This window comes from Callionymus lyra, chromosome 19, assembly GCF_982586985.1.
Source record: "Callionymus lyra chromosome 19, fCalLyr1.hap1.1, whole genome shotgun sequence".
In the NCBI taxonomy this organism is placed as follows: Eukaryota; Metazoa; Chordata; class Actinopteri; order Syngnathiformes; family Callionymidae; genus Callionymus; species Callionymus lyra.
Genome location: NC_141836.1, coordinates 1,226,275 through 1,253,532, shown reverse-complemented (window position 1 = coordinate 1,253,532; position 27,258 = coordinate 1,226,275). Strand labels below are relative to the sequence as shown.

The 27,258-nt window shown below is 46.4% G+C and overlaps 1 protein-coding gene across 5 annotated transcripts in view; it reads left to right on the top strand.

Annotated features, from left to right (window-relative positions):
• The window catches only part of samd11 (sterile alpha motif domain containing 11), an 85,962-nt gene that overhangs the window by 36,205 nt on the left and 22,499 nt on the right, over positions 1 to 27,258 (top strand). For 3 of the 5 annotated variants that reach the window (XM_087781995.1, XM_087781997.1, XM_087781996.1), the window contains 3 exons: positions 8,961 to 9,052; positions 19,407 to 19,573; positions 25,431 to 25,534. In XM_087781995.1, the coding sequence (XP_087638121.1) occupies positions 8,981 to 9,052; positions 19,407 to 19,573; positions 25,431 to 25,534 (343 nt within the window). In that variant the 5' untranslated portion in view covers positions 8,961 to 8,980. Of the gene's footprint in view, positions 1 to 7,145; positions 7,841 to 8,960; positions 9,053 to 19,406; positions 19,574 to 25,430; positions 25,535 to 27,258 lie in introns of those variants that run through there. The other 2 variants (XM_087781993.1, XM_087781992.1) reach the window with 2 other exon arrangements.

Genomic DNA, 27,258 nt, shown 5'->3' with positions numbered 1-27,258 from the left:
TTAGGAAACTTTAGGCTAGATTAAAATTGTATGTTTATTTGATTAATATTTAGAGACCGTCATTAATTATTTGCTATTTTGTTTCTGTCCTGACAGCACTAGTAAAGATAAAGGTCAAAAATAAAATAAAAATGCATTTTCAGAGGTGAACTGAACCTTTATAGCAAAGTTAACATAATACATAAAGTTAGGAAATGTATGTTTGTTAGATTATTTCTTCTTCTGTTTTCATCATTTTATTTGATTGACAGAACCTGGTTATCGGAAGCTAAAATAAAAAACAATATATAGATATAATGAAAGGTGTTAACGGCAGAATAAACTGTTTAAATAAGAAAATGTGTCACAGATACTTGGATAAACTGCTCGCACCAATAATGCATGTTCCTGTGAATAAAACAATAATAAAAGGATTTTTAACGCTATAAGAATTATTGTAACAACAAAGACATCGTTCAAACACAAACCTTAATTTTTGTGTTATATTTAGTTTGAAAAAAATGATTGAAACATTTTTTAAATGCATTTTCAGTCGCTTTTTTCTAACTCGTCCTCTGTCGTTCATGTGACGAGTCATGTGACATTTATTTCCAAAACAATTACATCATGTTTTTCAAGTGGATTTGTCACTGCTCGGATCCAACACTTTCCGGCCAGTCACACGTTCTCTTTCGGGAACACAAGAGCCCGCCCGCTCGCATGTTTGCACGCACACTCGCACACGGATACACACACACACACACACACACACACACACACACACACACACACACACACACACACACACACACACACACACACACACACACACACACACACACACACACACTGAGAGGATGAGGGAGTGCTGTATTGGGTTTTCTTCAGGAAGTGCGGCTCCTCCAAAGCTCTGGTCAGATGAAAGGCGAAGAGCTGCATCGATCGGCCCAGAACAAGGGCAGGCGGGGGAGGCGGGAGTGCAGCGAGCGGCGCTGTGTCGTGGGGGAGGGTCTAGCGAGGCCAGATCCTGTGGTGTGTTGCCTGACGCCGAGCTGCCAGCCAGGCGGGGAGCAAAAGGCCAGAGGGGCATGAGAGACGAGGAGGGAGGAGCACGAGGAGCTGTCGCTGTGGCTCGCTCCTCGCCTGTAACCCTTGATCCCATGAGCAGCACACACACATGCACACACACACACACACACACATGCACACACACACACACACACACACACGCACACACACACACGACTCTACTACACTTTTATCCTTTAAGTCTCTAAAATGCTCGAGAAAGTTTGTTTGATCGAGGAGATGGTTTGATTTCTGCTCCTGTGGAAAAAGCCACGAGCTCATTGATTCGGCGACTTCTCTTCCGATGCATCCATGGTAACACCTTCCTCTTCGAAATCCGAGCTACGGATATTTCAAGAGGATGACGAAGTCAGGCCCGGTCACAACGCCTTCCCTTGGATTCATGGGACTGACGAGAGATGCATAAATAATGGAGGCAGACTTTGACGGACCGTAGCTTCACAAGAAACACTCGTGGTACATGAAGTCGCTTGAGTTGCTGGGATCTGGTGTAGTCTCTGGGTTTTTCTGGTGCGACTCGCAGGAGTCGACTGCCCGGACGTGGGCGTTCCTGACGGTCGGCGCTCTCTGCCCCGGGGGAGAGATCGTCCAGGGCGGCGAGCTAATTGAAATGTGTTGGCGACTCATCGACGTCTCGTCTGCCGTTTCAGGCTATTTCGGAGCGCACTGCTGATTGCTGGTTTCACATCACACAGGAGAGGAAAATCAATAGTAGCTTTGTGAGCTCCGACTGCTTCTCTCGACGCTTGTGTTTCACCAGATTTTGTGTTGATCGTGAACTGTTTGGCTTCTCAGTTTTCCTGGTGTCGTCGCTCAAGTTAAAGATAACGAATGAAGCTTCTTCGATCACAAGTACATCTGTTTGTTTGTAGTCGCTACATTTTACTGTTTCTAGACTCAACTCTTGCTTAATCCTCAAATCTAAGTTTTTATTGGCTCCAGCTGTTTGAAAACACACCTGAAGATGATGCACGGCTGTTGTTACTAGTCAAACACTTGAAAAATAGATCGCAGAGAAGAAATAATTCACTCTATTCCTGCCTCACAAATATGGCGAGGAATATCGTGCCAACAACTCCCACAAACTCAGGGAGGCAAGCGTGCCTTTTACTACACAAATTATTAACGCCTCACGAGAGGAAAGAAGGAAGATGTGCTTTTATTTTAGCCACATGGACCTGATCCTGCGTCGGCTGAGAGTTTGTGTTCGTCACAAGATGTTGTTATCATCATTAAAACCCTGGTAACGGTTTGAAAATGAGCGAGTAGAATCTGAGTCAGTGTGTGTGTGTGTGTGTGCGTGCGTGTATGCACGCATGTGTGTGTGTGTGGAGAGGGAGGACGAGGGGCTAAAGGGGAGTGTTGAGGGAGGATACTCGGGTCGGGTGTCCGCTCGCCTCTGTCGTCCAGCGTTGACAGCTACCGACGCTGGTCTAAAATGAGAATCCTCTTGGGCCGCTTGTCTGCCCATCCAGCAAGAAAATAAATCCCATGTGGAAGAGCCGCTGTGTGGGATCACAGACAGCCGCCTGACCCCCCAGATCCTCGGGGGGAAGCACGACGCCGGCACGACAGCACCCCCCCCCCCTGCAAAGTCTAATGTTACTCTGACGACTCTTGGACTGTTCGCCCTTCGACGGTTGAGGTTTTGTCGAACGTGTCACACTCTAGGCTGTTTTGAAGCAGTTTCAGCTCAGCTGTGAAACCATTGCAGATCCTTCTGCAAACAAACAAACAAACAAAACACTAATTATTATTCTCAACCACCAGGTCTCTGCTTTTTCTCTGGTATTTATTAATAATAATATAGTTTAATAAAGAAAAGACGACGTCATGGACGTGGTATTCTCCTCCAGCCTCCCGAATCTAAAGGGCCGTGTGCTGAGCCCCCTCCTGTTCACCCTGTAAAGATAGGACTGATGCTGCCCTGGTGGAGGCAGAGCCCTGACAGCAGGTGGCGTATGTGAGCACAGTGAAGAGATACTAATGTGAGGACAACAGAGACGGTTGTGGACTTGAGAAGATTAGATATCATCTTCCTCGCATATATTGTCGCAGCTGTGGAAGTCGTGTCCAAATATCTCTCCACAAGCTTTGGCTCCACCAGCTCTTCATCCCTTGTTTTGATGGACTTCATGGAGCTTCCTGTTTGGTCTTTCTGTGCAGGAGACACCTGGAAGAATATGGAATCCATGTAGCTCATAAACTTTTACACATCCAACATAAACACTTTTTCTCAAGTTATCCATCTTGACTTCCTTCTTCTCATCAGTTCCATTCCGCGCGTTCAGGACCCGGACGAGTGGAATTCTTCAGAAGAATTTACACCGGGCTTTAAATAGTTAATTAGACTGGCCTGGCCGTGTCTCCGGCGGTGTCTGGACGCTGACAGGAGGAGAGACGGAGACGCTTCTGTCTCTCTTTCTTTTTCCAGCTCGGCCAGGCCTATATATTTTGCAGCTCATGTCTCAGAGACTGGCTCCAAGCGCTGGGGGTGGGCTCTCGCTCCCTCTGATGGTTTTCCAGTGAGTATTTGTCAGGTCAGACTGTGCACCGCCCGGCGGTCTCCGCTCTCTCCCCGGGTTATTTATTACTTCTCTCCCCCGCCGGCAGTGCTGCGGCTCCGGGGCCGCTGCCAACGCCGGCGCAGAGGCGGGGGCCGCGGCAGGGAGATCAGTGAGGGACGGACAGGAAGCTGAGGCGGAAACACTGGATCTCAGCGCCGACACATCCTGGTGGAACCTTCTGACTCTTTGTGTCTCAGAAGAAACAAAAGAATGTTTCCCTTTTTAGAGCGATCGTTGTTGTGAGTTTGAACCAAGAGAAGCGTCAACGTAGTTAATGTCATGAAACCTTCTCTGTAAACATCAACGTTTCTAATAATAACCGAACCATGCAGAAAATGGTGTGTGATGGAAAAAAAAAAAGAAAAGTTTTTCCATTTTGTAATTGTGGGGAATCCCTCTGTGACAAGTGTCATGAGTCAAGGCGTGGGGGTGCGTGGGCAGGGTGGTCCCTGCATGAGTTTCATGTGGGCTCTTCCACCAGTGTCACCCCGAGTGTGTATTCATAAACACAGTTTCCATCAAGACATTTAAATGACAAGAAAGTTCTCTTCTGTAATGTTGCGCTCTAGTTTCTAGAACAGGTGAGCAAACGTCATCTTAAATGTCAGCAACTCATTTGTGCCATGTTTATGGTAAATGGTTTTTGGTTAATAGAATTTAAATGGAAAATATTTGTGAAATTATTCCACCACGACTGGTAAATACATTTCAATCGCAGTCTTATATCTTTAAAAGTGAGAAAATATAAAGTTTTCTTCGATAACATATTTGTCTTTTGTTGTTGTTGTCATTTATTTCCGCTCTAATCTCTGCTTTGATTATTATAATTCAATAAACCTTCTTAGTTCATCTTTTGTGCAGGTCTAGGTGTGTTTTTATTCAAGTGAGGGATGTTTATCTGCTAATATTTGGATGCGTATTAACTCATTTGATACTTTATTTTGATAAAATGTCATATTTACTGCATCATCATATTTCATATTAAGTTGGTTGAATGTGTTATAAAACATAAACAGATCTTTATTTGAAGAGACCTGCAGAGCTTCACGTCTCTTTTTCTCAGAGAATATCATGAATTTGTTACCATCATAGATGTATAATATCTTATATATATAATAGTAGTATATAATAGTTAGAAGACGACACTAAAGTACTTCAGATTCTTGTCATATTTACAGCATATGATCTGAAAAATAGTTCAGATTGATGCTTATTTCCCTTGAAGTCAATGAGATGAAAACATTGGCTTCTAAAGATCTATATATTATTAAAATGTAGTTTATGGTTTTGAGCAAATTCTGACTTTATTTCTGACTCCAAGTAATGAACCGACTGTTGTCAAGAAAAAGTGCAAAATGAAGATTGACTGGCTCAGGTTTATTGAACAAGTTGACATTATTTGGACATGATTTCTCGACTTGCATCTGCTGCGCAGGACTTATGATCCGTTCTCTGAACTAGACTCAGGTTCCTGGTCCTGCAGCTGCGAGTGTGAAGTCAGTGTCTATTCATGATTCACAACCTGTTTTATTCCACATTCCCCTCAGACATTACAAGCTCTCTGTTCCAAGAAGAACGCTCGCCAAACTCCAGTCCGTCATCGTTGAGGTCGCTGGCGTGTGTTTTTGTAAATGTCTGCCGTGTGTTTTGCCTGCTCGGTTCTGGCTGCCGTCTCTGGCCGGGCTGTGGTCTCTGGCCTTCCCGTGCACCGCTTCCGCCCTGCGGTGTGGCGAGCCTCCTTCCTGTGTGTGTCAGAGGCAGTTTGGCCTGATTTATAGGCCCCTGACACACGGCACTCTGGACCCCACCTCTGCTGCCGGGATGGCTATTCCATGTGTTGGTGGTAGATCCACCTGGGTGGTTCTCCACTGATGGGGGTCAGATGTGGTCCTGCTTGTGAGCTCCGGGAGCTCAGGGGAACATTTCCTGTTGAGAGAATGTGTGAAGAGAAAACCTGCGTGTGCTGCTCTAGGAAACGTTTATTCAACGCCTTTACTTTGTTTTGTATACACGCGTGTTGTAGTACGTGTGTGTTAGTGCGTGCTAGTGTGTGTGTTTATGCAGGTGTGCCTTTGTGTTTGTTAGTGTGTATTTATGCAGGTGTGCATGTGTGTTTGTTAATGTGTCTTTTTGTTGGTGCGTGTGTTTGTGAGGGTGTGTATGTGTTTGTTAGTGTGTGTTTGTGAAGGTGTGTGTGTGTTCGTTGGTGTGTGTGTTAGTGTGGGTATTTGTTAATGTGTATTTATGCAGTTGTGCATGTTTGTGTGTTTGCTAATGTGTCTTTTTGTTGGTTTGTGAGTGTGTGTTTGTGAAGGTGTGTGTGTGTTTGTTCGTGTGTGTTTGTGAAGGTGTGCGTGTGTTAGTTTGTTAGTGTGTGTTGTGAAGGTGTGTGTTTGTGTGTTTGAAAAGATGTGTGTTTGTGAATGTGTGTGTGTGTGTGTTTGTTAGTGTGCGTTTGTTAGTCTGTGTTTGTTTAGGTGTTTGATAGTGTGTGTTTGTGAAGGTATTTGTTAGTGTGTGTTTGTGAAGGTGTGTGTGTGTGTGTTTGTTTAGGTGTTTGTTAATGTGTGTTTGTGAAGATGTGTGTGTATGTGTTTGTTAGTGTGTGTTTGTGAAGGTGTGTGTTTGTTAGTGTGTGTTTGTTTAGGTGTGTGTTAGTGTGTGTTTATAGTTTCCTTGACACTGTATTACAGTGTTTTTATACTAGTTTAACATTCATATCCTACAGTTTAACATATAACTCTATAACATCTGCTGGCTATTTCAAAGACACTGTTTCTATTAGTGACATCAGTCAAACCCTTGCTGGAGCCAAGCTCTAAAGCAGGCAATTTCCCAGACAGTTAGGTTTCATCAGCTCTTGTTGGTGCTTCACTTTCTACTGTCGTATTAAATTAGATTTTTAACTTCTTCTTACTTGTTGCTATTTTAACGAGTTAAACCTAAAAGTCTGGTCAAGAATCTGTTTTATTTAAATACACAGTTGAATGTATACAGTTATAAAATAACCATAAGATACCTGCAACATCATTTTAAATTCCTTACATAATGACGTTAGATTCAAACATTGTTGCGAGTAATCTATTGGTAACCAGTATCGAGTACTATTGTATTTATGTTTTTAGTGAGTACACTGGTCGCTGATAGGTGTCGCTGCTGTCGGCCCTCGGAGCCCCCCTGAGCTGCTGGCTCTCGCGAGGCTCCTCTTTAAATGGGCCAAGACTTGGAGCCGCAGATCTTGTTTGGTCTGAGTCTGTGAACTTCAGGGGGACTCGAGCGACACGGATGTTCCAAACAAACTCCAACGTGTCCCGAACACAAAGAAGGAACATGAAACTTGTGTTTTAAGCTCGTTTTTCTCATTTTTATTCTCCGTGACAAACAATTAAAACGTCGTTGAACAAAGTTGCGCGTCATATTCCGAGTCAAACCCTCGAGAGAGTTGACGCTTGAAAGTGTTTCTATTTTAAGAAGCTGCTCTTATTTCCCGAAAGGCGCAGAACCCTGAGGTAATGCTCGCCACAGGTCGTCTCCTCACGTCCGGGCTCAGCAGGTCTTAACGGACGTGCTTCGATGTGGGAGGTGGACGCGCCGCAGCTCTGAGCTGCTCACTCCTGTGAATGGGATTCTACCCGGCAACTTCAGCAGACCGCCGTCTCCCGGCGACACAGGGGCTCTGCGTGAGCGACGCGTCTCCAAGTCTGGCTCAGCCGCGCGCGCACAGGACCTCCTCACTTGCGACCGGCGCTCCACGAACATGCCCGCCATCAAGAAGGAGCGTCTGGACGGAGACGACATGGCGCTGACCGCCTTCAACGCGTCCGAATACTTGGCCCCTTTAAATGCCAGCGCGATCCCCGTGGTGACCCCGCACCCGCCGCCCTACGAGCACATGTTCGCCCATCACCGCGCGTACCTGGGGCTCCACGACCCTCTGCAGCACCAGCACCTCCAGCACCAGGACGACCTCCTGCTCGAGCGCTTCTCCTCCATCCCGGACTTCCAGCCCTTCTTCGACGGCGGGGAGCCGTGCATCGAGGTGGAGTGCGGCGAGAACAAGGCTCTGCTCTACATCAACAAACTGTGTCAGGGAAGTAAAGGTCCGTCCATCAAGTACCAGGGCGAGTGGCTCACACCCAACGAGTTCCAGTTCGTCAGCGGCAGAGAGACCGCCAAGGACTGGAAGCGGAGTATACGACACAAAGGTAAGACCCTCAGTGGACCGAACCGGGCTTCGACGAGAAGCGGGTTCTGCGTCAGGAAAGACGTTTGACTGACACGAATCTACCGTGATGTTAGAAATGGACCGGAACCGAAGGGACGACATGTTTGGATGATAAGGACGAGATGGATGGGGAACTTTGGACACTTTTACGCAGCGAGTCTGTGACGTTAATGGCGTCACGAAGTTTGTTTTTAATTTGTTTTTGTTTGAAGCTTCACTTTGTTGCTGGACGTCTGAGGTGTTGATGCTTTAGAACCTCGTGACGAGTAGAACTTTTCTCTGTGAGCAGAGTCAGTTTGAGGCTGGATGTGCGTTTAATGTGTACTTTTAACTGAATGTTGTTTAGTGTGACAAGGATGTTGATACAAACGGACGAGGATTGGTGTGAAGAACTCATGGACGTTGTTGCTCTTGATGACAACTCTTTGTTTTCACACTTTTATAAAGTGAGGAAATAATTTGAAGACCATTAATGACGAGGCTGTTAGAAAATAACAAGAAAATATAGACATTATTATTAAACATCTGATCTCAATCTTGATCATCACCTGTTCAATGATTTTTATGATTTAAGTGCGTTTTTGGTCACAAGATACTCTTTATTTTAATCTTTAAATTCGGACCATCATGTGTTTTTAACGTGATTATTTAATGTCAATATTTAACTCTAGACTAGTGTCAAACAAGATGTTGTTTTTGTGTTGTTTGTTGTGGTGTTTACCTCTCAATTCACACATTCAAGGTCAGTGAGTCAGAGGAGACGTGTCAGGGGTGTGTGTGTGTGCGTGTGTGTTTGTGTGTGTGTGTCTGTGTGTGTGTGTGTGTGTGTGTGTCTGTGTGTCTGTCTGTGTGTGTCGCCCCCCAGGACAAGAAAATGCATCCAAATAGTATTTTAAAGTGATGGGTGCAGACGGACGACATCAGGCTCCAGTCAGAGTCGAGGACGTCCACACACACACACACACACACACACGTCCACACACACACACACACAGACACGCACACGCACACACAGAGTCACCGAGTTCTGTTGACTTTGTCTCCACGTGGTCTGGAGATGAAACAACAAACTGACGGAACTTCTTTTCTTTTGGTTGCAGGGAAAAGTCTGAAGACTCTCATGTCCAAAGGAATCTTACAGGTGCATCCTCCCATCTGCGACTGTCCCGGCTGTCGGATATCGTCTCCAGTGGTGAGTTTTCATCTCCTCCCTGAACTCTGAGTTAAACGACGACACGATGTTTACGAGGTTTACGACGACACGGTTCGACACATTATCATCCTGCACTTCCTGTTTGGTTGAATGAAGCTACGTTAGCCACATGCTAACAACAGAGCAGCACCACAAGGATTCATTGACCTGAAGAACATCTCATAAATATAGCAATTTATTCAAAACTGTTAGTGTTTTAATGCACATTGATGCAAATATCTGTACTAGAACCGTACAAACCCGGTTCATCAAACTGAATTTGACACGTTATCCACGTGTTCTAGCGTTTGAATGCTGCTTCGTTTTCCCTACGTGTCGTACGATCCTGTCTGACCTTGACGTGACGACCCCACAGGCACACGTGTCAACTTTGACGATAATTTTTCTCAGCGTGAATATCAAATCCGTTTCCCGGCCTCTCGCCGGGCGCCGTCCATCAAGCAGCCTTTTGTGCTCAGACATGGATGTCCGCCGTGGCCACGTCACGCGTGGTTAGTCAGAGTCTTCCGTTTCGTCGGCTTCCTCACCTGACGGATGAACTCGCCCACTCCCTCCCCCGCGGGGCTCGGCCGGGGGCCCGCTGCCAAACCCCGGGGCCTCGCAGGTGTGCCGTAATTACAGCATCACGCCTGCGAGCGCGTACGTGCGCTCGCCAAATGTGTTCACACAGGTGCACGGGGTCACGAGTGTGTGTGTTTTATCGCCACGGAGCGCATCTGTTGTCGCTCGCGAGCCCTAATCTTGAGGGAAGGTTGTAAGAGGCTTACGGGGCGACTGGGCGAGGCGTCCGTCATGGGTGTGTGCGGCACGAGGGGCCGGCGCCGGCGTAAGCCGGAGGTGTTTGAGTGATACAGGTTAACCTGGCGACAGCGGAGAAAGAAGATCTTTACGTTGGGGTTCGGCCAAATGGAATTACTTGAAAGCTTAGACGCTCGTCCTGATCTGTTGAAACGTAAACAAGGCGACGCTGAGATGATGTTCGATCGCAGGTCAGCAGCTGTGATGCACAGAGAGAACTGATCATTATTATTGGTTCTACTGATGACTTAACATGAGCCTGTGACTCAAGGTGGTGGTTTCAGTTCGGTTTGTTAAAACAATGAATGAGTGAAACACAAACTATAGGATTTATTTAAACTTTTTTTATCTGAAGGTCGGTCCGTGAATATAACCAGTCCGAGGTCGTGACCTCTGATCCAAACAAGTCAACATTTGAACCTGATAATTGATCAAGTTCACGTAAAGTTTGACCAGTAGTTTCCTGAAGAACCACCAGACATGTCGACAGCTCCAGGGTCGACTCAGTCGTGGATCAGATTCTAGGGACGGAACACTTGACCTTTGTCTGGTGGATTGGGCAGGAACGCTGACCCTGACCCGTCCACTAGTTTTCTCTGGAAAAACTTCTGTCTCGACGGAAACTAATGTAAACTAAACAAATGGAAGCAAACATCTCGCCTTGAAGCAGGAGTGAGAGAAGCGTCGCGAACATGCACTGGAAAATATTAGCGCTTGACATTGAGGTCCAGGCACCCACGGGATCAGCGCCTGGTCCGAGCCGGGCCGCAGTAACGGACGCTTGCATCGCAGCATGTTTGTGTGATTGACTCTTGGCTTGTTGCAGCTTGTTCGCTTCGACTTCAATAGCGGCCGTGACGGCGCTGAGCTTTATTGACGTAAGCAGGGATATGAGAGCCTTGAGGTTGTTGTTCTAGCCTCGGCTCCCTCCTTCTTCTTGACTCTCCTGCGTCTGGTGTCGAAGCCTCAACCGCCAAGTGAATACCACTGTGACGCTTCTACACACACACGCACGCACAACCCGACACACACTCACACACACACACACACACACACACAACCCGACACGCACTCACACACACGCGTGAAGCAGTGAGGGTGAGCTGGAGGAGGGAAGGTAACAGGACTTGCTCGGCCTCTACTGGCGTCTCCTCTGACTTCCCTCGAGGCGGCCAGAACTCGGTACCACCCCCTCTCTCTCTCTCACACACACACACACACACACACTCACACACACACACACTCACACACACACACTGGGATCCAGGCTACTGACACAAACTGCCTCATGCAGACATATATTTTGAAAGTTTGACGGCTGAACTTTGAGTGATCTTGTTTGGCTACAGGCGTCGGGCAAAAGTGATGGTAAAAAAAAGAAAGAAGTGCAGCTGGCGAGAAGACGCTTCACCTGCCGCTCTCACAGAATGTGTGGCGTCAGCACGTGAGCGACGGGTCGGTACCGTCTGAAGTGAATCGTCGTCACCGGCGGCACGTCGCCGTTGATCTTCTCGCTCTGCAATTAAAGCGGATTGATCGCTAATGATCCGCCGCCAAGGTGTGCCGGCGTCCTCCGGCGCCGCGCGTCACGTGACCTACAGGTGTTTGGACGCTTCAGTTGAAGGTCCTTGGATCCTGTGTCAGGTGTGGCCCGTCCATGGATGGATGAAAGATCATGAAGAGAAACATGTGACGTGTTGAAGGATCAAACACAGAGAAATGAAAGATTTAATGTTTAAATCATACTCTGTGTTCGTTCCTGCTCTTGTGTGATCGACTTCTAACGCGGGTCTGAATGAATCCACACCTGCCGTGATGTTTGTCTGTCAGAGCTAACTTTGCCACGTTGCTATGGTAACAGAATAGCCAATGATTTAGAAGCCTGTGGAACTTTTTGTTTTCTGTTGTTTTCAATTAGAATTTCAAATCAATCTATTATATTTTTGATGGTCATATTCTTCATGTTTGTTGGTTTGTTATGAACTATCGGCTTCTTCGTGACCTGATGCTGACGAACGTGTTTTGTTCGTGAAAGTTGTCGAGACCTTGTTTGGCTTTAATCAGTCTCTAGACCACATTAGTGGTTCTAAACATTCATTTATATTATATTCTATTACTGCTTTATAACCTTTGTATCACGAGTGTTCTCATCATAAAGTCTGTTTTGTTGACATATATTACTTTAACTTTCAGTTGAGGCTCCTTGATAACAAGGAAGCTGAAGCTCAGAATAAATGTTAAACGAGACTAAAAACGGAAGAAACATCACGTTGAGACGACGAGGCTCGAGCGTCTGCTGAGATGTGTTACCTGTCGTCAGAGTCCAGCTCCCCCCCTGTGGTCTCTCTGTGGTTCAATCCAAACAGAGGGGGGGGCGAGGGGGAGGCGAGGGGGAGGCGAGGGGAGAGTGAGGCACGCTGACACGCTTGATTGCGCCGCTACTGACCTTCCAGTGCCGCCCCGGCGCCCCCCGCCTCCTCCCTCGCCTCCCCCTCGCCTCCCCCTCGCCCCCCTGCCGCCTCTAACACTCGCTTCGCTCCCCCTCCTCCTCCAAGCCTCCCCCCTTCGCTTCCCGTCGCCCTGTGCCGCTCCACTGGACTGCAACTGCCCGCTCGCTCAGTGCGTGGGGGCGAGTGTGTGTGTGTGCGTGTGTGTGCGTGTGTGTGTGTGTGTGTGTGTGTGAGTGTGTGTGTGTGTGAGTGTGTGTGTGTGTGTGTGTGTGTGTGGAGAGGCGGGGTCTGGGTCGCATGTCTCTTTGCCCCTCGGTGTTCTCACTGTTTTCCTCTTCAAAGATGTTTCCTTCTTACTTTTAGCATTAATATCTATATATTGATAATATCTGATGTTATCAAAGATTCATCTTTCAATTAGTAACACATAACAAAAAATACTGTATACTTACTGTATACTTTTACAAATGTCATACTTTCTGATAAGCTAATTAATATATTTGACAAAATATTTTGTAGTTTGCTGTTCAAAAAATATATATTTTCAATTTTTGATATTATGTGTATAATACTAGGTCAACCATATGATTTATAGTGATACTATAGTAACAAAGATATATGTGTAGTATTGTCCAGTACTTGACTCTGGTGTTGTTATAGTGTAGTAACAAGTATAAATGTGTAGTATTGTCCAGTACTTGACTCTGGTGTTGTGATAGTGTAGTAACAAGTATATATGTGTAGTATTGTCCAGTACTTGACTCTGGTGTTATGATAGTGTAGTAACAAGTATATATGTGTAGTATTGTCCAGTACTTGACTCTGGTGTTATGATAGTGTAGTAACAAGTATATATGTGTAGTATTGTGCAGTACTTGACTCTGGTGTTGTGATAGTGTAGTAACAAGTATATATGTGTAGTATTGTCCAGTACTTGACTCTGGTGTTATGATAGTGTAGTAACAAGTATATATGTGTAGTATTGTCCAGTACTTGACTCTGGTGTTGTGATAGTGTAGTAACAAGTATATATGTGAGTAGTATTGTGCAGTACTTGACTCTGGTGTTGTGATAGTGTAGTAACAAGTATATATGTGTAGTATTGTCCAGTACTTGACTCTGGTGTTGTGATAGTGTAGTAACAAGTATATATGTGTAGTATTGTCCAATACTTGACTCTGGTGTCATGATAGTGTAGTAACAAGTATATATGTGTAGTATTGTCCAATACTTGACTCTGGTGTTGTGATAGTATAGTAACAAGTATATATGTGTAGTATTGTCCAGTACTTGACTCTGGTGTTGTGATAGTGTAGTAACAAGTATATATGTGTAGTATTGTCCAGTACTTGACTCTGGTGTTGTAGTATTTACAGACCACATGACTCTTGAAGTCGTAAGTACTTTCATTTGTTTTCAAACCAAAATATAGAAATATAGAAATAGAAAAGCTTTATTCTATGTCCAAACATCAGCTTTAAAAGCTGCTGGACTCACTGTATCCTCTCGTCCTCAGTCATCATTCTTCCTTAACTGTTGAGGACGTAACGACTGCTGCCATCTAGAGGAAGTTTAATCGAAACAATGCTGTGAATATTTTGCCGTGAATTTAAAATTGGTTGAATCTTGATACGATGTTGTGTTAAAAGTATTGTGATATTCAAATGATTCAATATTGTTTTACAAGAAACTGAGATGCGTTCATGCTCACTCTGTTCAAATACTAAATATATATTCGTGTAAAAGAAAACAACTGTTGAGTCAGTAGAATAATAGCATACAAGCTACTTTGAGTTGAGAGGTCAAGTCTTCATGTCTCACACCTTCTCCTCTGAAATAGTAAATATCATTAGAAACACTGAGTAGTTATACTTTAGGTTGATCAGGTTATAATGAGTTAAAGATCAAACCTGAAGAAAAGCACCTGAAACATGTTTGGACAGTTTTTAACAGAAATTCACATTTGATTCGAAGGTTTATTTGCTGAACTTTATGTTCGTGTTGCTGGAGACGATGATGGCGACGACGCTCGCATACTTCTGTCATTTATCAAGCGTTTTCGCCTTCCCTGCTCCTCATCCCCCTTTCCTCCCCCTTTACTCCCCCTTTCCTCCCCCTTTACTCCCCCTTTCCTCCCCCCACATCCTCGCGCCAAGTCAGCCCGCCATTCCACACACACACACACACACACACACACACACACACACACACACACACACACACACACACACACACACACACACACACACACACACACACACACACACACACACACACACACACACACACACACACCGCGTGGTAACGGCAGACAGGCGCGTGACTCATTAGGCGTGCGTCCCCCGGGGAGAAGGCTGGGGGGGCGCGTGTGAGGGGGAGCGAGCGCCGCAGCTGCAGGAATGTCACGGGCGACTACTGCTGTGCGTGTGTGTGTGTGAGTCTCTGCATGTGTGGCGGAGTTTGTGTGTTTGTGTGTGAGTCTCTGCATGTGTGGCGGAGTTTGTGTGTGTGTGTGTGTGAGTCTCTGCATGTGTGGCGGAGTTTGTGTGTGTGTGTGTGAGTCTCTGCATGTGTGGCGGAGTTTGTGTGTTTGTGTGTGAGTCTCTGCATGTGTGGCGGAGTTTGTGTGTGTGTGTGTGAGTCTCTGCATGTGTGGCGGAGTTTGTGTGTGTGTGAGTCTCTGCATGTGTGGCGGAGTTTGTGTGTTTGTGTGTGAGTCTCTGCATGTGTGGCGGAGTTTGTGTGTTTGTGTGTGAGTCTCTGCATGTGTGGCGGAGTTTGTGTGTTTGTGTGTGAGTCTCTGCATGTGTGGCGGAGTTTTGTGTGGTGGAGTTTGTGTGTGTGTGTGAGTCTCTGCATGTGTGGCGGAGTTTGTGTGTGTGTGTGAGTCTCTGCATGTGTGGCGGAGTTTGTGTGTTTGTGTGTGAGTCTCTGCATGTGTGGCGGAGTTTGTGTGTTTGTGTGTGAGTCTCTGCATGTGTGGCGGAGTTTTGTGTGGTGGAGTTTGTGTGTGTGTGTGAGTCTCTGCATGTGTGGCGGAGTTTGTGTGTGTGTGTGAGTCTCTGCATGTGTGGCGGAGTTTGTGTGTTTGTGTGTGAGTCTCTGCATGTGTGGCGGAGTTTGTGTGTTTGTGTGTGAGTCTCTGCATGTGTGGCGGAGTTTGTGTGTTTTTGTGTGAGTCTCTGCATGTGTGGCGGAGTTTGTGTGTGTGTGTGTGAGTCTCTGCATGTGTGGCGGAGTTTGTGTGTTTGTGTGTGAGTCTCTGCATGTGTGGCGGAGTTTGTGTGTGTGTGTGTGTGAGTCTCTGCATGTGTGGCGGAGTTTGTGTGTTTGTTTGTGAGTCTCTGCATGTGTGGCGGAGTTTGTGTGTTTGTGTGTGTGAGTCTCTGCATGTGTGGCGGAGTTTGTGTGTGTGTGTGAGTCTCTGCATGTGTGGCGGAGTTTGTGTGTGTGTGTGTGAGTCTCTGCATGTGTGGCGGAGTTTGTGTGTTTGTGTGTGAGTCTCTGCATGTGTGGCGGAGTTTGTGTGTTTGTGTGTGAGTCTCTGCATGTGTGGCGGAGTTTGTGTGTGTGTGTGTGTGAGTCTCTGCATGAGTGGCGGAGTTTGTGTGTGTGTGTGTGAGTCTCTGCATGTGTGGCGGAGTTTGTGTGTTTGTGTGTGAGTCTCTGCATGTGTGGCGGAGTTTGTGTGTTTGTGTGTGAGTCTCTGCATGTGTGGCGGAGTTTGTGTGTTTGTGTGTGAGTCTCTGCATGTGTGGCGGAGTTTGTGTGTGTGTGTGTGTGAGTCTCTGCATGTGTGGCGGAGTTTGTGTGTTTGTGTGTGAGTCTCTGCATGTGTGGCGGAGTTTGTGTGTGTGTGTGAGTCTCTGCATGTGTGGCGGAGTTTGTGTGTTTGTGTGTGAGTCTCTGCATGTGTGGCGGAGTTTGTGTGTGTGTGTGCGAGTCTCTGCATGTGTGGCGGAGTTTGTGTGTTTGTGTGTGAGTCTCTGCATGTGTGGCGGAGTTTGTGTGTGTGTGTGTGAGTCTCTGCATGTGTGGCGGAGTTTGTGTGTTTGTGTGTGAGTCTCTGCATGTGTGGCGGAGTTTGTGTGTGTGTGTGTGAGTCTCTGCATGTGTGGCGGAGTTTGTGTGTGTGTGTGTGAGTCTCTGCATGTGTGGCGGAGTTTGTGTGTGAGTCTCTGCATGTGTGGCGGAGTTTGTGTGTGAGTCTCTGCATGTGTGGCGGAGTTTGTGTGTGAGTCTCTGCATGTGTGGCGGAGTTTGTGTGTGAGTCTCTGCATGTGTGGCGGAGTTTGTGTGTGAGTCTCTGCATGTGTGGCGGAGTTTGTGTGTGAGTCTCTGCATGTGTGGCGGAGTTTGTGTGTGAGTCTCTGCATGTGTGGCGGAGTTTGTGTGTTTGTGTGTGAGTCTCTGCATGTGTGGCGGAGTTTGTGTGTGTGTGTGTGAGTCTCTGCATGTGTGGCGGAGTTTGTGTGTTTGTGTGTGAGTCTCTGCATGTGTGGCGGAGTTTGTGTGTGTGTGTGTGAGTCTCTGCATGTGTGGCGGAGTTTGTGTGTGTGTGTGTGAGTCTCTGCATGTGTGGCGGAGTTTGTGTGTGAGTCTCTGCATGTGTGGCGGAGTTTGTGTGTGAGTCTCTGCATGTGTGGCGGAGTTTGTGTGTGAGTCTCTGCATGTGTGGCGGAGTTTGTGTGTGAGTCTCTGCATGTGTGGCGGAGTTTGTGTGTGAGTCTCTGCATGTGTGGCGGAGTTTGTGTGTGAGTCTCTGCATGTGTGGCGGAGTTTGTGTGTGAGTCTCTGCATGTGTGGCGGAGTTTGTGTGTGAGTCTCTGCATGTGTGGCGGAGTTTGTGTGTTGCTCGCTCTGGTTGGAGCCAGCAGTAAATTTCAGGAAATAACTAAAAAAAAGAAAAAAAACACATTTTCTTTTTTAAAAAACAACACTTTTTAAGTTCAGGAGGTGTTTTGTCACCGAGAGAAAGCAGGAGAAATATTTCACAACATCTTCAACATCAAATCCAGGTTCATGTCCTCTCGTCCCAGCAAGCCAGGGCTGAGGAGAAAGGACAGACTTTTAACAGTCTAGTGTCACGAGACAGGATTAATTGTGTTAGAACTTTAAGATCTGATTGTTGAACTGTGTTGATGTGATTATATTAGATTAGATTAAGTGAAAATATAACGATGAATGTTTAGTGACATAAACACGTCAGTGTGAACATGAGCAACAGATCAGTGTCAACATGTTAATGAAGATTCAGAGGAAAAGTCAAAGAAAAATCAAGACAAAGTGAGATATTTAAAAACAAAAACTTTTAAATCTTTCTACAAACGAATCTAACACGTGTTTTATCTTTAAATCAGTGGTTTTAATAATAGTTGACGTTGTGTAGAGAACGATAATAATCATCTACTAAACAATCACCAAACACTTAAATATACTTTATAAAGTCGATGCAGCTTCAAGTGTCACACGTGTGTGGCTCAATGGCTGCTGGTGTGTGTGTGTCGTGTGATAAGTGTGTGTGTGCGTGTTAATGTGTTGATGTGCGGCTCAGATAAAGTTCTTGGCGTCGTCTGCTGGCGGCGGGTTCGGGGGGCGGGGGGGTCTCGGGTCTTTTATGAGAGACTTTTTCCACGGCTCAAAGGAGTCTGACCACACACAGCACGGTCGCCTCGCATACACACATCAACACTTACACTTGTGTGTGTGTACGAGTGTGTGTTTGTGCGTCCCTTTAAAGCTGCTATGTGGGCCGCCTGGCGTGTGTTTTGTTGCGGAGAGTCCGCCCTCGTACTGCGGAAGTGTTGCCGGAAGCAGTGGGAATTCACCCCTAGTTCTGCGTCAGTGCCGCCGAAGAAAGGATGGGGGGCTTAAGAGAGGGGGGTGGGGGGGTGGATGGATGGGGGGCAGGACGGGGGGCCGGGGTGTGTGACGGCCATGTGGGTGGCTGCAGGAATACTCACAGGCCGCCGCCGTAAATCTGCTTGACACACTTTTTTTCTAATGACCAACATGAACTGGACTTGGGAACAGGTGTGTGTGTCGGTGTGTAGCTGTGTGTGTGTGTGAGTCGATGTGTAGCTGTGTGTGTGTGTGTGTAGCTGTGTGTAGCTGTGTGTGTGTCACATGTCGAGAAGAGGGCAATAGTGAGTCATTAAAGCAGACTTCTATTCACCAGATGTTTCTGACAGATGTGACGGTGGCAGCAAATGTAAGAACCCTGGTTCTCCTCTAATCACCGATCCGGTCCGGGTCGGACCTCCTCGGGTCGCGTTCGCTCCGGAGCCGCCGTCGTCGTCGTCGACGACCGCGGCAGAACTTGTCAAGAGCTGTGACGGGAGCGAAGTAACGTGGGAGGAAATCCAAAAATGTTGTGTAGGCTCGAAGAAAGAGAGAAATGAGCAATAGCTCGGGCCGGCTCATCCTGGGGGATGTTTTTATCTCCTTCAGCCCCCCCACCCCAACTCTGTTTAATGTCTGCCATTTGAGAGACTCCAGAGGGGCTGCACCTGTTTGCCTCTTGGCTAGTAGCCCCCAAATCCCTCCTCCTACCCTCGCCTGCCACTCACGCTGCCTCTCGGGATGGAAGCAAACGAAGGAAGTAAGAAGCGAGAGGGGCGGGGGGGCGGCCGGGCTGGCGTGCGGTGAAGGATGGCTTCAGGGCTCGCAGGCGTGAGGGAGTCGAGATGGAGGCACACACAAGCGCCAGGAAGACCTAGTTCTAAATGCAAGTCCGCTCTCTCTCCCACACCGGACACAAGTTCCTTCTGTGGAACTTTCTCTCTCATGTTCGACTCGAATCATTCTTTTATTCCTGCACTTCCTCTCACATCCTCTCCTCCTCCCCCCTCGCCTCCCCCTCTCCACTCATCACTCTTCTCTGAGATAGCACCATGCTAATCTGCACTGACCTCTTCAGGTCGCATTAAAGGTCACGCAGCTTCCCCGAGGCCCTGGTGTGTGGCTGCAGCACAAACTACCAACGACTCCATGAACTAGAAAAGTTGCTTTTGTAACAAACTCACCGGATTAATGTTGTTTTTCTTGGATATGAATCCGTGAACTGAATCGTCTCTGGTCCTCAGAACCGCGGGCGACTGGCGGAGAAGCGAACCATCCCTCTGCCTCCGAACCGAGTGCCCAAGAAGGAGCTGGCCTCCATCTTCAGCAGCGACGACAGCGAGGGCAGCGAGAGGAACACGGATCACATCAAGCAGGAGGACGAGCTGCACTACAGCATCGTGAGGAAAAGGTCAGAAGACTTCGAGTTTATCAAAGACCGTCATTAGTGTTCAAGCTTCAATTAAAAATAAGGTTGATTCTATTACAAAATATATTTTCAGGCAAAAAGAAAGTGGAATAAAATAAAAGTAGCTTCACTTTTTTCTTTTCATTGAAAATATATTTGATAGAAGCAACATCGTTTTTGATTGAAAATATGTTTTTATTCATTAATAAAGAGCAAAAATACCTTCATAACTGTGTTCAAATGTAAACTTTAAAACAAGTTTTAGTTTTCATAATGCATTTTGTTCCTCTTTAGAAAAATGGTTAGAGTTAGGGTTGTTACCAGAGCTCCTAAGCTTTGGAACCATCTCTGTGTTTGATGATCTACTGACTCCTTCAAGAAACATCTGTGTTTGATGATCTACTGACTCCTTCAAGAAACATCTGAAGACATTTTTATTTGTTCAGGCTTTTTCTTGATATTCTGGAACTCCTGTGTTTTTCTCAGTGTTAACTTGACCTTTAAAGTATATACTTTATTGAGTATTGTTTGATTGTTTAAGCGCTTTGTGACCCTGGTCTGGAAAAGCTCTATATAAATACAAATTAATTAATTACTTACTATATGACATTTTGCTTTGGTGTTTCTCTGCGTTGCCAACTCTGAGAATCCGTCTCGACTTGATATTGAACGTCTGAGTCAAAGCTGGATTTTCAAAGTGATCTCCGCTGATGCGATGGAAAGTTGAATCGTCAACGATCGTGGTCACTTTGACTTTGTCGTGTCACTACATCGTCACAGCAGCTACAAACGTTTGTTTCCATCGTGAACACACTCGATTTCATTGGATATTCTTTTAGAAATGGGAAAAAAATCCATCATAACCTCAATGTTTACATATATGTGACATGAAGTCTTTAGGAAAGACGATCTATAAACTGTTCAAATGGCTGTAAAACCAAAAGGAAACGATGATGTGTAATTCCTGTTCATCTCTCGTCTCGTAACATGAAACACTAGAGAATGAACATTCATTCCTGATGACGCTCGTCAATTATGACACTTCATCCTGGACGTGAAACATCTACAGAGATGTTTAGATGTGAAGTGTTAACATGTTCTGAGAGTCACACAGGATTTCTCTCCCAGAATAATGATCACGAGAGTGATTCTCTCCGACACGTATCGATGTCTATGATTTAGAGATCAGCAGGGCCGTGATATGACAGATGTAGAATATATTGATCGCGCTCCGGCTGCATCATCATCAGCGTTCGCAGCTTCATTACAGGAAGAGGATGTTTTTGGTTGGGCGTGTGACGCGCAGACAACACAGCGACTGCGAGGCTTTAAATGGATCCAGTAACCTGGTTTACGAACGCCTGCTCCTCCCCCTGACACTTGTGCCGCCGGCGTGTTAAGATTGTAATGAATTTAAAGAACACTTATGACTAATATGTCAGGCTTTTACCCTTTGAGAGGCGACGGACTCGCTGGAGCCGCAGTCTGTCCCGAGCGCCGTCTCAGCCCGGCTCGCTCCCGCCTCGCCGGCCTGGACCGAGGGGATAATGGGATGTCCAATCATGGAAATGTGATTTACATTGACCACGGCTCCGTAAGTGAGTCGTAGAAGGGCCCTAACAAATTGGATTTGGCCGTTAAAAAAATCTGGGGCGGCCGTGTACATGTGTGAGCGGCTCTGTGTCTGAGCCTCGCATTTCCTGCCTGTGGAAGAAGATTGTCTCACAATTGACGCCTTTTTACTCTCGTTTACACACGTTTGCCTGGCGGTGCTGTAAGAGTGGTTGAATATATATGTTGGATGTTTAAAATATCAATGAATACCAAGTTTCTCTTGGTCATCAAACTAGCTTGTTGTTTTGAGCTTTTATATACTGAGTTTTGATCATATTTTAATAGAAACATCAAGTGTATCTACGAATATTTACATCCATTAATAGATTTAATATCAATTCTATTCTATTTAATGGCTTAGTTTGTGTTTCAGTTGATCACCGTCAACTGAGGAAAATCACAAATGATATGATGAATAAGTTTGAATCATCTCAACAACAAGTTGTCAATCTCTGGTTCAAACTGGTCTGTCGAGGTCGTCATGAAGAGTCAGACGAGTGTAACCATCACTCGTGAAGCTCTCATTAGTGAACTGGAGGGTTTAGAAGTCGCCGGGAGAGATTTTCTTCTGAGGATGTTTTTGTTTGTACTTGTTTACCATGGAAACGGAGTACTCTTGATTTATTGGGTGTTGTCGACCAGGAACACTTGTTGTTTATGCCTGAAAAAGTGAGTTTCGTTGACTTCAAGTCAGAGCGTAAGAACGTGGAAGAGGAGAGCAAAGATTTGGGAAGAATGAATCAATTCAAGTCACAAACATAACAATTTATTTGACAATCACAACCTTCTGTGGACGTTAGAGTTGTCGTCAAATGTTTGCTCCAGCAGAGCCGACTCTTAAGCAGCTTAAAATAGTTATCGAGCTCAAACTTTAATGTCCCCGCGTCAATACCAACCTTCATTATGTACGACTCGTGGCTCTTCACCTGCTCCCTCCGGCCCACGCCCACCTTCCGAAGGCTCCAGCGACTGAATATTGCATTTGTGTTGCGAGGATTTGGACGTCGCTGTGGGCTATGGGAGCAGGTTGGAGTGGGCCGGGGGTCTGGAGAGCACAGAGCGCCGCACTGAACCAAGAACGCCAGATGTTTCGCTCGCGTCTCGCTTCTTTTCCAACTTCACTCTCCTGCTGTCTGTCTGTCAGCACTTTCCCAGTGGCGGTGTGAGACGTGGCGTCAGGGTGGCAGCGTCTGCCAGCTCGCCGTGACCTCCAGCCCTGTCCCCTCAGCTTCAGTGCCAGAGCCTCAGTGGGTGTTTTTACTGAACCAGATTCTTGTGCCAGAAGCTTTTCTTCTCCGCTCTGTTCTCGTGTTGGAAAAGAGGGGGCGCAACCTTTTGTTCGCCAAGAAAGAATAAAGATTATTTTTGTTGAGGGAGCGCCACATGTTTGTCACATGGTTGATACAGACCTGGACTTTGTTTGGCTTCAGACGAGTAACGACAATAGATCTAGAAACATCAGTGAAATCAATCTTCCAGTTTAGACCCGTCAGTGTTTATTAAGGCTGTTAGAAAATATCAATAAAACTAAATATCCTTGTTATGATACTGTATCGATTTATTTATTCACAATTTACATGTTCATTGTTGTGTTGTGATTGAACCAACAGCCTTTATATGGCAGCAATCACTACGTCCTCTGAAGTTTAAAGGAACAATAAGATCTCAGCTATGACTGAGGACGAGAGGATACAGTGACTCCAGCAGCTTTTAGAGCTGATTTTTGGACATATTTTGGTTTGAAAACAAATGAAAGTAGTTATGACTTTGTCAAGAGTCATGTGGTCTGTAAATACTACAACACCAGAGTCAAGTACTGGACAATACTACACATATATATATACTTGTTACTACACTATCACAACACCAGAGTCAAGTACTGGACAATACTACACATATATACTTGTTACTACACTATCACAACACCAGAGTCAAGTACTAGACAATACTACACATATATACTTGTTACTACACTATCACAACACCAGAGTCAAGTACTGGACAATACTACACATATTTACTTGTTACTACACATCACAACACCAGAGTCAAGTACTGGACAATACTACACATACTGTATATACTTGTTACTACACTATCACTTTATATGGTATCCTTGTATTGCATCTACACACTCCTGACTACACACACCTCTGGTCTTAATGTTCCTCATCTTTACGTAACACCTCAGTACTGTCAGCATCACGGACGTGTATCGACACATGAAGCGTCAGCGTCTGGGTCAGTGTGTCCGTGCCGCGGTCAGGGATGAGCGAGGCTGTATTGACCAGTTGAGGGATGAGCCGAGGATGAAACTGTCTCCGCCGAGCGACTCTGAAATAAGCAGATGGCTCATGACCGTCACAGCTATCAGGTCCCGCCGCGAGGCTTTAACTCGCCTTCATCCTCGCCGAGGCCTCCGTCCTTCTTAGTTAACCCCGGCCCGGAGAGCTCCTCAGGGAGCGCTGACTCAGGTGACTGGGTTTTAAACAACCCCCCCACAGCCCCGCGCCATCTCCCACGGCTTGTGCGTGACCTTGCCTCGCTCGCCGGCGGAGGGAGGAGGGGGCACGGCGAGGGCAGAGGTGGGTGGGGATTACAGGAGCCCCCTCATTAGTCCACTCCGAGGCGGGACGGCTCTGGAAAAGTGCGCTAATTACCCCCCTAACGATGCCCTTGCCGCGCATGGCTTAGAGCGGCTGCGGGGCCACAGGACGATAACCCCGTGACCTTTTAAGAAGTTCAGAGACGTATTATCATGATCACTTTGAGTGATGGACGGAGGACTTAATGCTTCGGCTGATGGATGGTCCGTCGGCTGGAGACGCTCGTCAGAGTATCTTCCAAAGATACTACACTGTATGGAGGAGTGAAGACGTATCAAGTGTCTGTTCTCTTAGCAACCACCACCTCAGACTTAAGAGTCACGCTCGACTGAGACTGAACACGGACCCCCCCCTCATGACGGAGGGTGGAAAAGGGCCGGCGACCGACAGCCTGACATTACAGCAGGAGTCTGTAATCATGGGACTGTAAAAAGCCGAAGCTTCAGCCACAAACAGTGTGGCCTCGTCACGGTGGTGGAGCCGCTCGTCGCTCCCATAAACTCCTGCCCGTCCAGGACCCCCGTCATCGAGAGGTCCCGCGAACACTGGAGCCGACGTGTGTTTAAATCCGAGCGGGTTCAGTGGATCTGCTGCTCGTCCTGACTCGATGCTCGCGCTCATGCTAAGCACCTATTTCCCATGGTTTAATGCGATCAAGATGGTAATCAGGCTGCAAGAGAAATGCCTCCATGACACAGTTGTGTGTGGAGTGTGTGGAGTGTGTGGAGTGTGTGGAGGTAGAAAACATGGAGTGTGAGCTCGGACACGCCGGCTCCAGACAGTCTTTGAACTCTTCGCTGCTTCAGACACGAGATGTGGTTCCGTTTGTCGTTTTATCGACAAACATTTCCTCTTCTTTGTCAATAATGTTTGATTGACCTCATTGTTGAGACGCTGTTACTGTGTTTAAATAAAACATATTATTATTTTTAATGTATGTATATATGATGTGATATTGTACTTAATTTAAAACTGGTTGAACTGGTCCATGTATGGGTTGAATAGATGTGGATCAGGGTTGATTTATATATACATATATAGATGTATATATATATAAATAGACGGTGAACATTTGTTTCTAATCAGAAAAATTATATTGACAACAAACAGATAGATACACCTTAAATAAGTTTATTTTTTAAGTTTAAGTTTGTCTCCATAACCTGAAAATATGATCATCCACATGTTTTTATTGGAGAAATCTCTCTATTTATTTACCTATATTAAAGACGATACAGACCTTACACAGAATGTTGTAGAAACTTTGACGTATTATCTTCCATTTGTGATTCCGACTCGTTTTAACTTGTCTTTACTCATCAGTAAAATACTTCCACGCACTAGAGTCGCGTCAGTGATGGACTCAAGTGTGTATTTAATAAAACGGGTGACGGTGTGACATCAGAAGATTGAAACGATCCGTGAATAACTTGTGTTCTGTGTCTAATACATGTGTGAGTGGAGCAGAGACCTCGTCTGTCAGTCACTCATCACAGCCGTGAGCCTCTCGACAGCTCGGCCACTTGTTTGCGTCTCTGACTCGTCTGGTCGAGGGTGTCAGGAGTGGAACTTAAAGTCTTGTTGTGAATGAAGTGTTACTAGAAGCTGGATCTTTGGCTCACGTGTGTTTTCCTCGACAGCCGTGACAGCGACCTCTCCACGATCATCTCCAACCTGCATCACACGAGGCAACACGGCGTCCCCGAGGCTCATCCTGCGTCCGAGCACAGCAGCGCACACTCAGGTGAGACACCTTTGTGTGAACGACACCTTTGTCATCCTTCCAGTCTCACAAGAGCTCAGTCCTCACTGATCACTTGATGTTCTCTTGGATTCTCTCCAGGATCTTCTTAAGCCATTGTTTTAAATCACTTGTTAGTTGTTAATCCAACAGACACGGCTTTAATCACGAGAACACTCCAGACATATGGTGTCGTTAATCACTGAACACTTTTTACATCGCATTGTATTATTAGTTCAGATTAGCAACGTCTACATCAGCGTCTCCTTCACGTTCATCCAAGTGTTCAGGGTGTTAATGCCTACAGTCTAAATCCTTCGTACGCGCCTCTTCTTCTACTGAACATGTAGCTTTGTATTACAATAATTGTGTAAAATGAAACACATTGAGTTATTTTAACCCAGTTCTGAACTGAAAAATACCATAATTGCTGCTTAATTGTTCAACAAATCTTCTAAACGATCCTTAGATGTAAAAAACTGTCTGGAATACATCGAAGAAATGTCCTTAATTATCATTTAATTTTCTTTTGAAACTACTGTGAGGAGTTCAGTGATTTTGAATTTGTCAAAACAAATGTTTTTTTTCCTTATTCAAATCAAATGTATTGACTTGATGTATCACAGCACACAGGTGTGTATGTGAGGTTCACATTCTTGTCGTCAAGCGTCCTCGGATCAGCACCGTGGACTCCTCCTTACTCTGGACTCACCCCTGGCTGGTCTGGTGTCACCTCTGACACGTTCATGGTGGTTGGAGGTCCGGTCTAGAACTCATCACATGGTCAGAAATAAGATGGTTGTTCTGAAGCGCGGAGAAGAAGAGGGTGATGGGGGGGTCACGGGAGAGGGCGTGACTATAGTGCATCCACGGGGGTCCACACACCCCGGAGTCTCTGGTGTGAGCATTAAAGGGAGATTTAACTGGTCGTCTAAGCGGCTCCCTCGGTGTCTGTAAACAAGTCCAATCCGATCAGTGGCTCGTATTCTGTCTGCCAGTGAAATTAGACGCACACACACTAGCAAACACACAATTACCCACGTGCAACACAAAGTTATACAAATGCACGCCCACGCAAAAATTAAGCCCGGGTTTAAATTTGCATCCAGATGCACACGAGTGGGAGTGAAGTCTGAGGTTGGTGAGCGGAGAGATTATTTGACTTGAAGATGTTTGTTTACACTCGTCCTGTCACTCAAAGCCTCGATCTGACGCCGCTGTGAAAGTGTGAGGAGGAAACGAGTCAATGAAGTGAAGGAGGAGGAGGAAGAGGAGGAGGAGGAGGAAGAGGAAGAGGAGGAGGAGGAGGAGGAGGAGGAGGAGGAGGAAGAGAAGGAGAAGGAGGAGGAGGTGAAGGAAGAACGTTTGAGACCAAAGATGAATGACTGTGGCGACGGCAGTATCAAGGGAGGGCAGGCGGGGCGACGGCGGCGGACTGCTGTGTGTGTGTGTGTGTGTGTGTGTGAGTGTGTGTGTGTGTGTGTGTGAGTGTGTGTGTGTGTGTGTGTGGGTCAGGCGGAAAGGGAAGCGGGCTTGCCGGGTCGTCTCTGCGCCGGAGTGGGCCGTTAATTAAATCTGAGGGACAGACAGGAGGGCTGTCTCCTCGCCTCTCTCCTCCGCTCCCTCCCTCACATCCTCATTCCCTCCCTCATTTGCTCTCTCGCTTCCCAGCTGCCGGCTACTCAGACTGTGTTAGAGGTTTAAGGGGGGGAGGAGGGGGGAGGAGG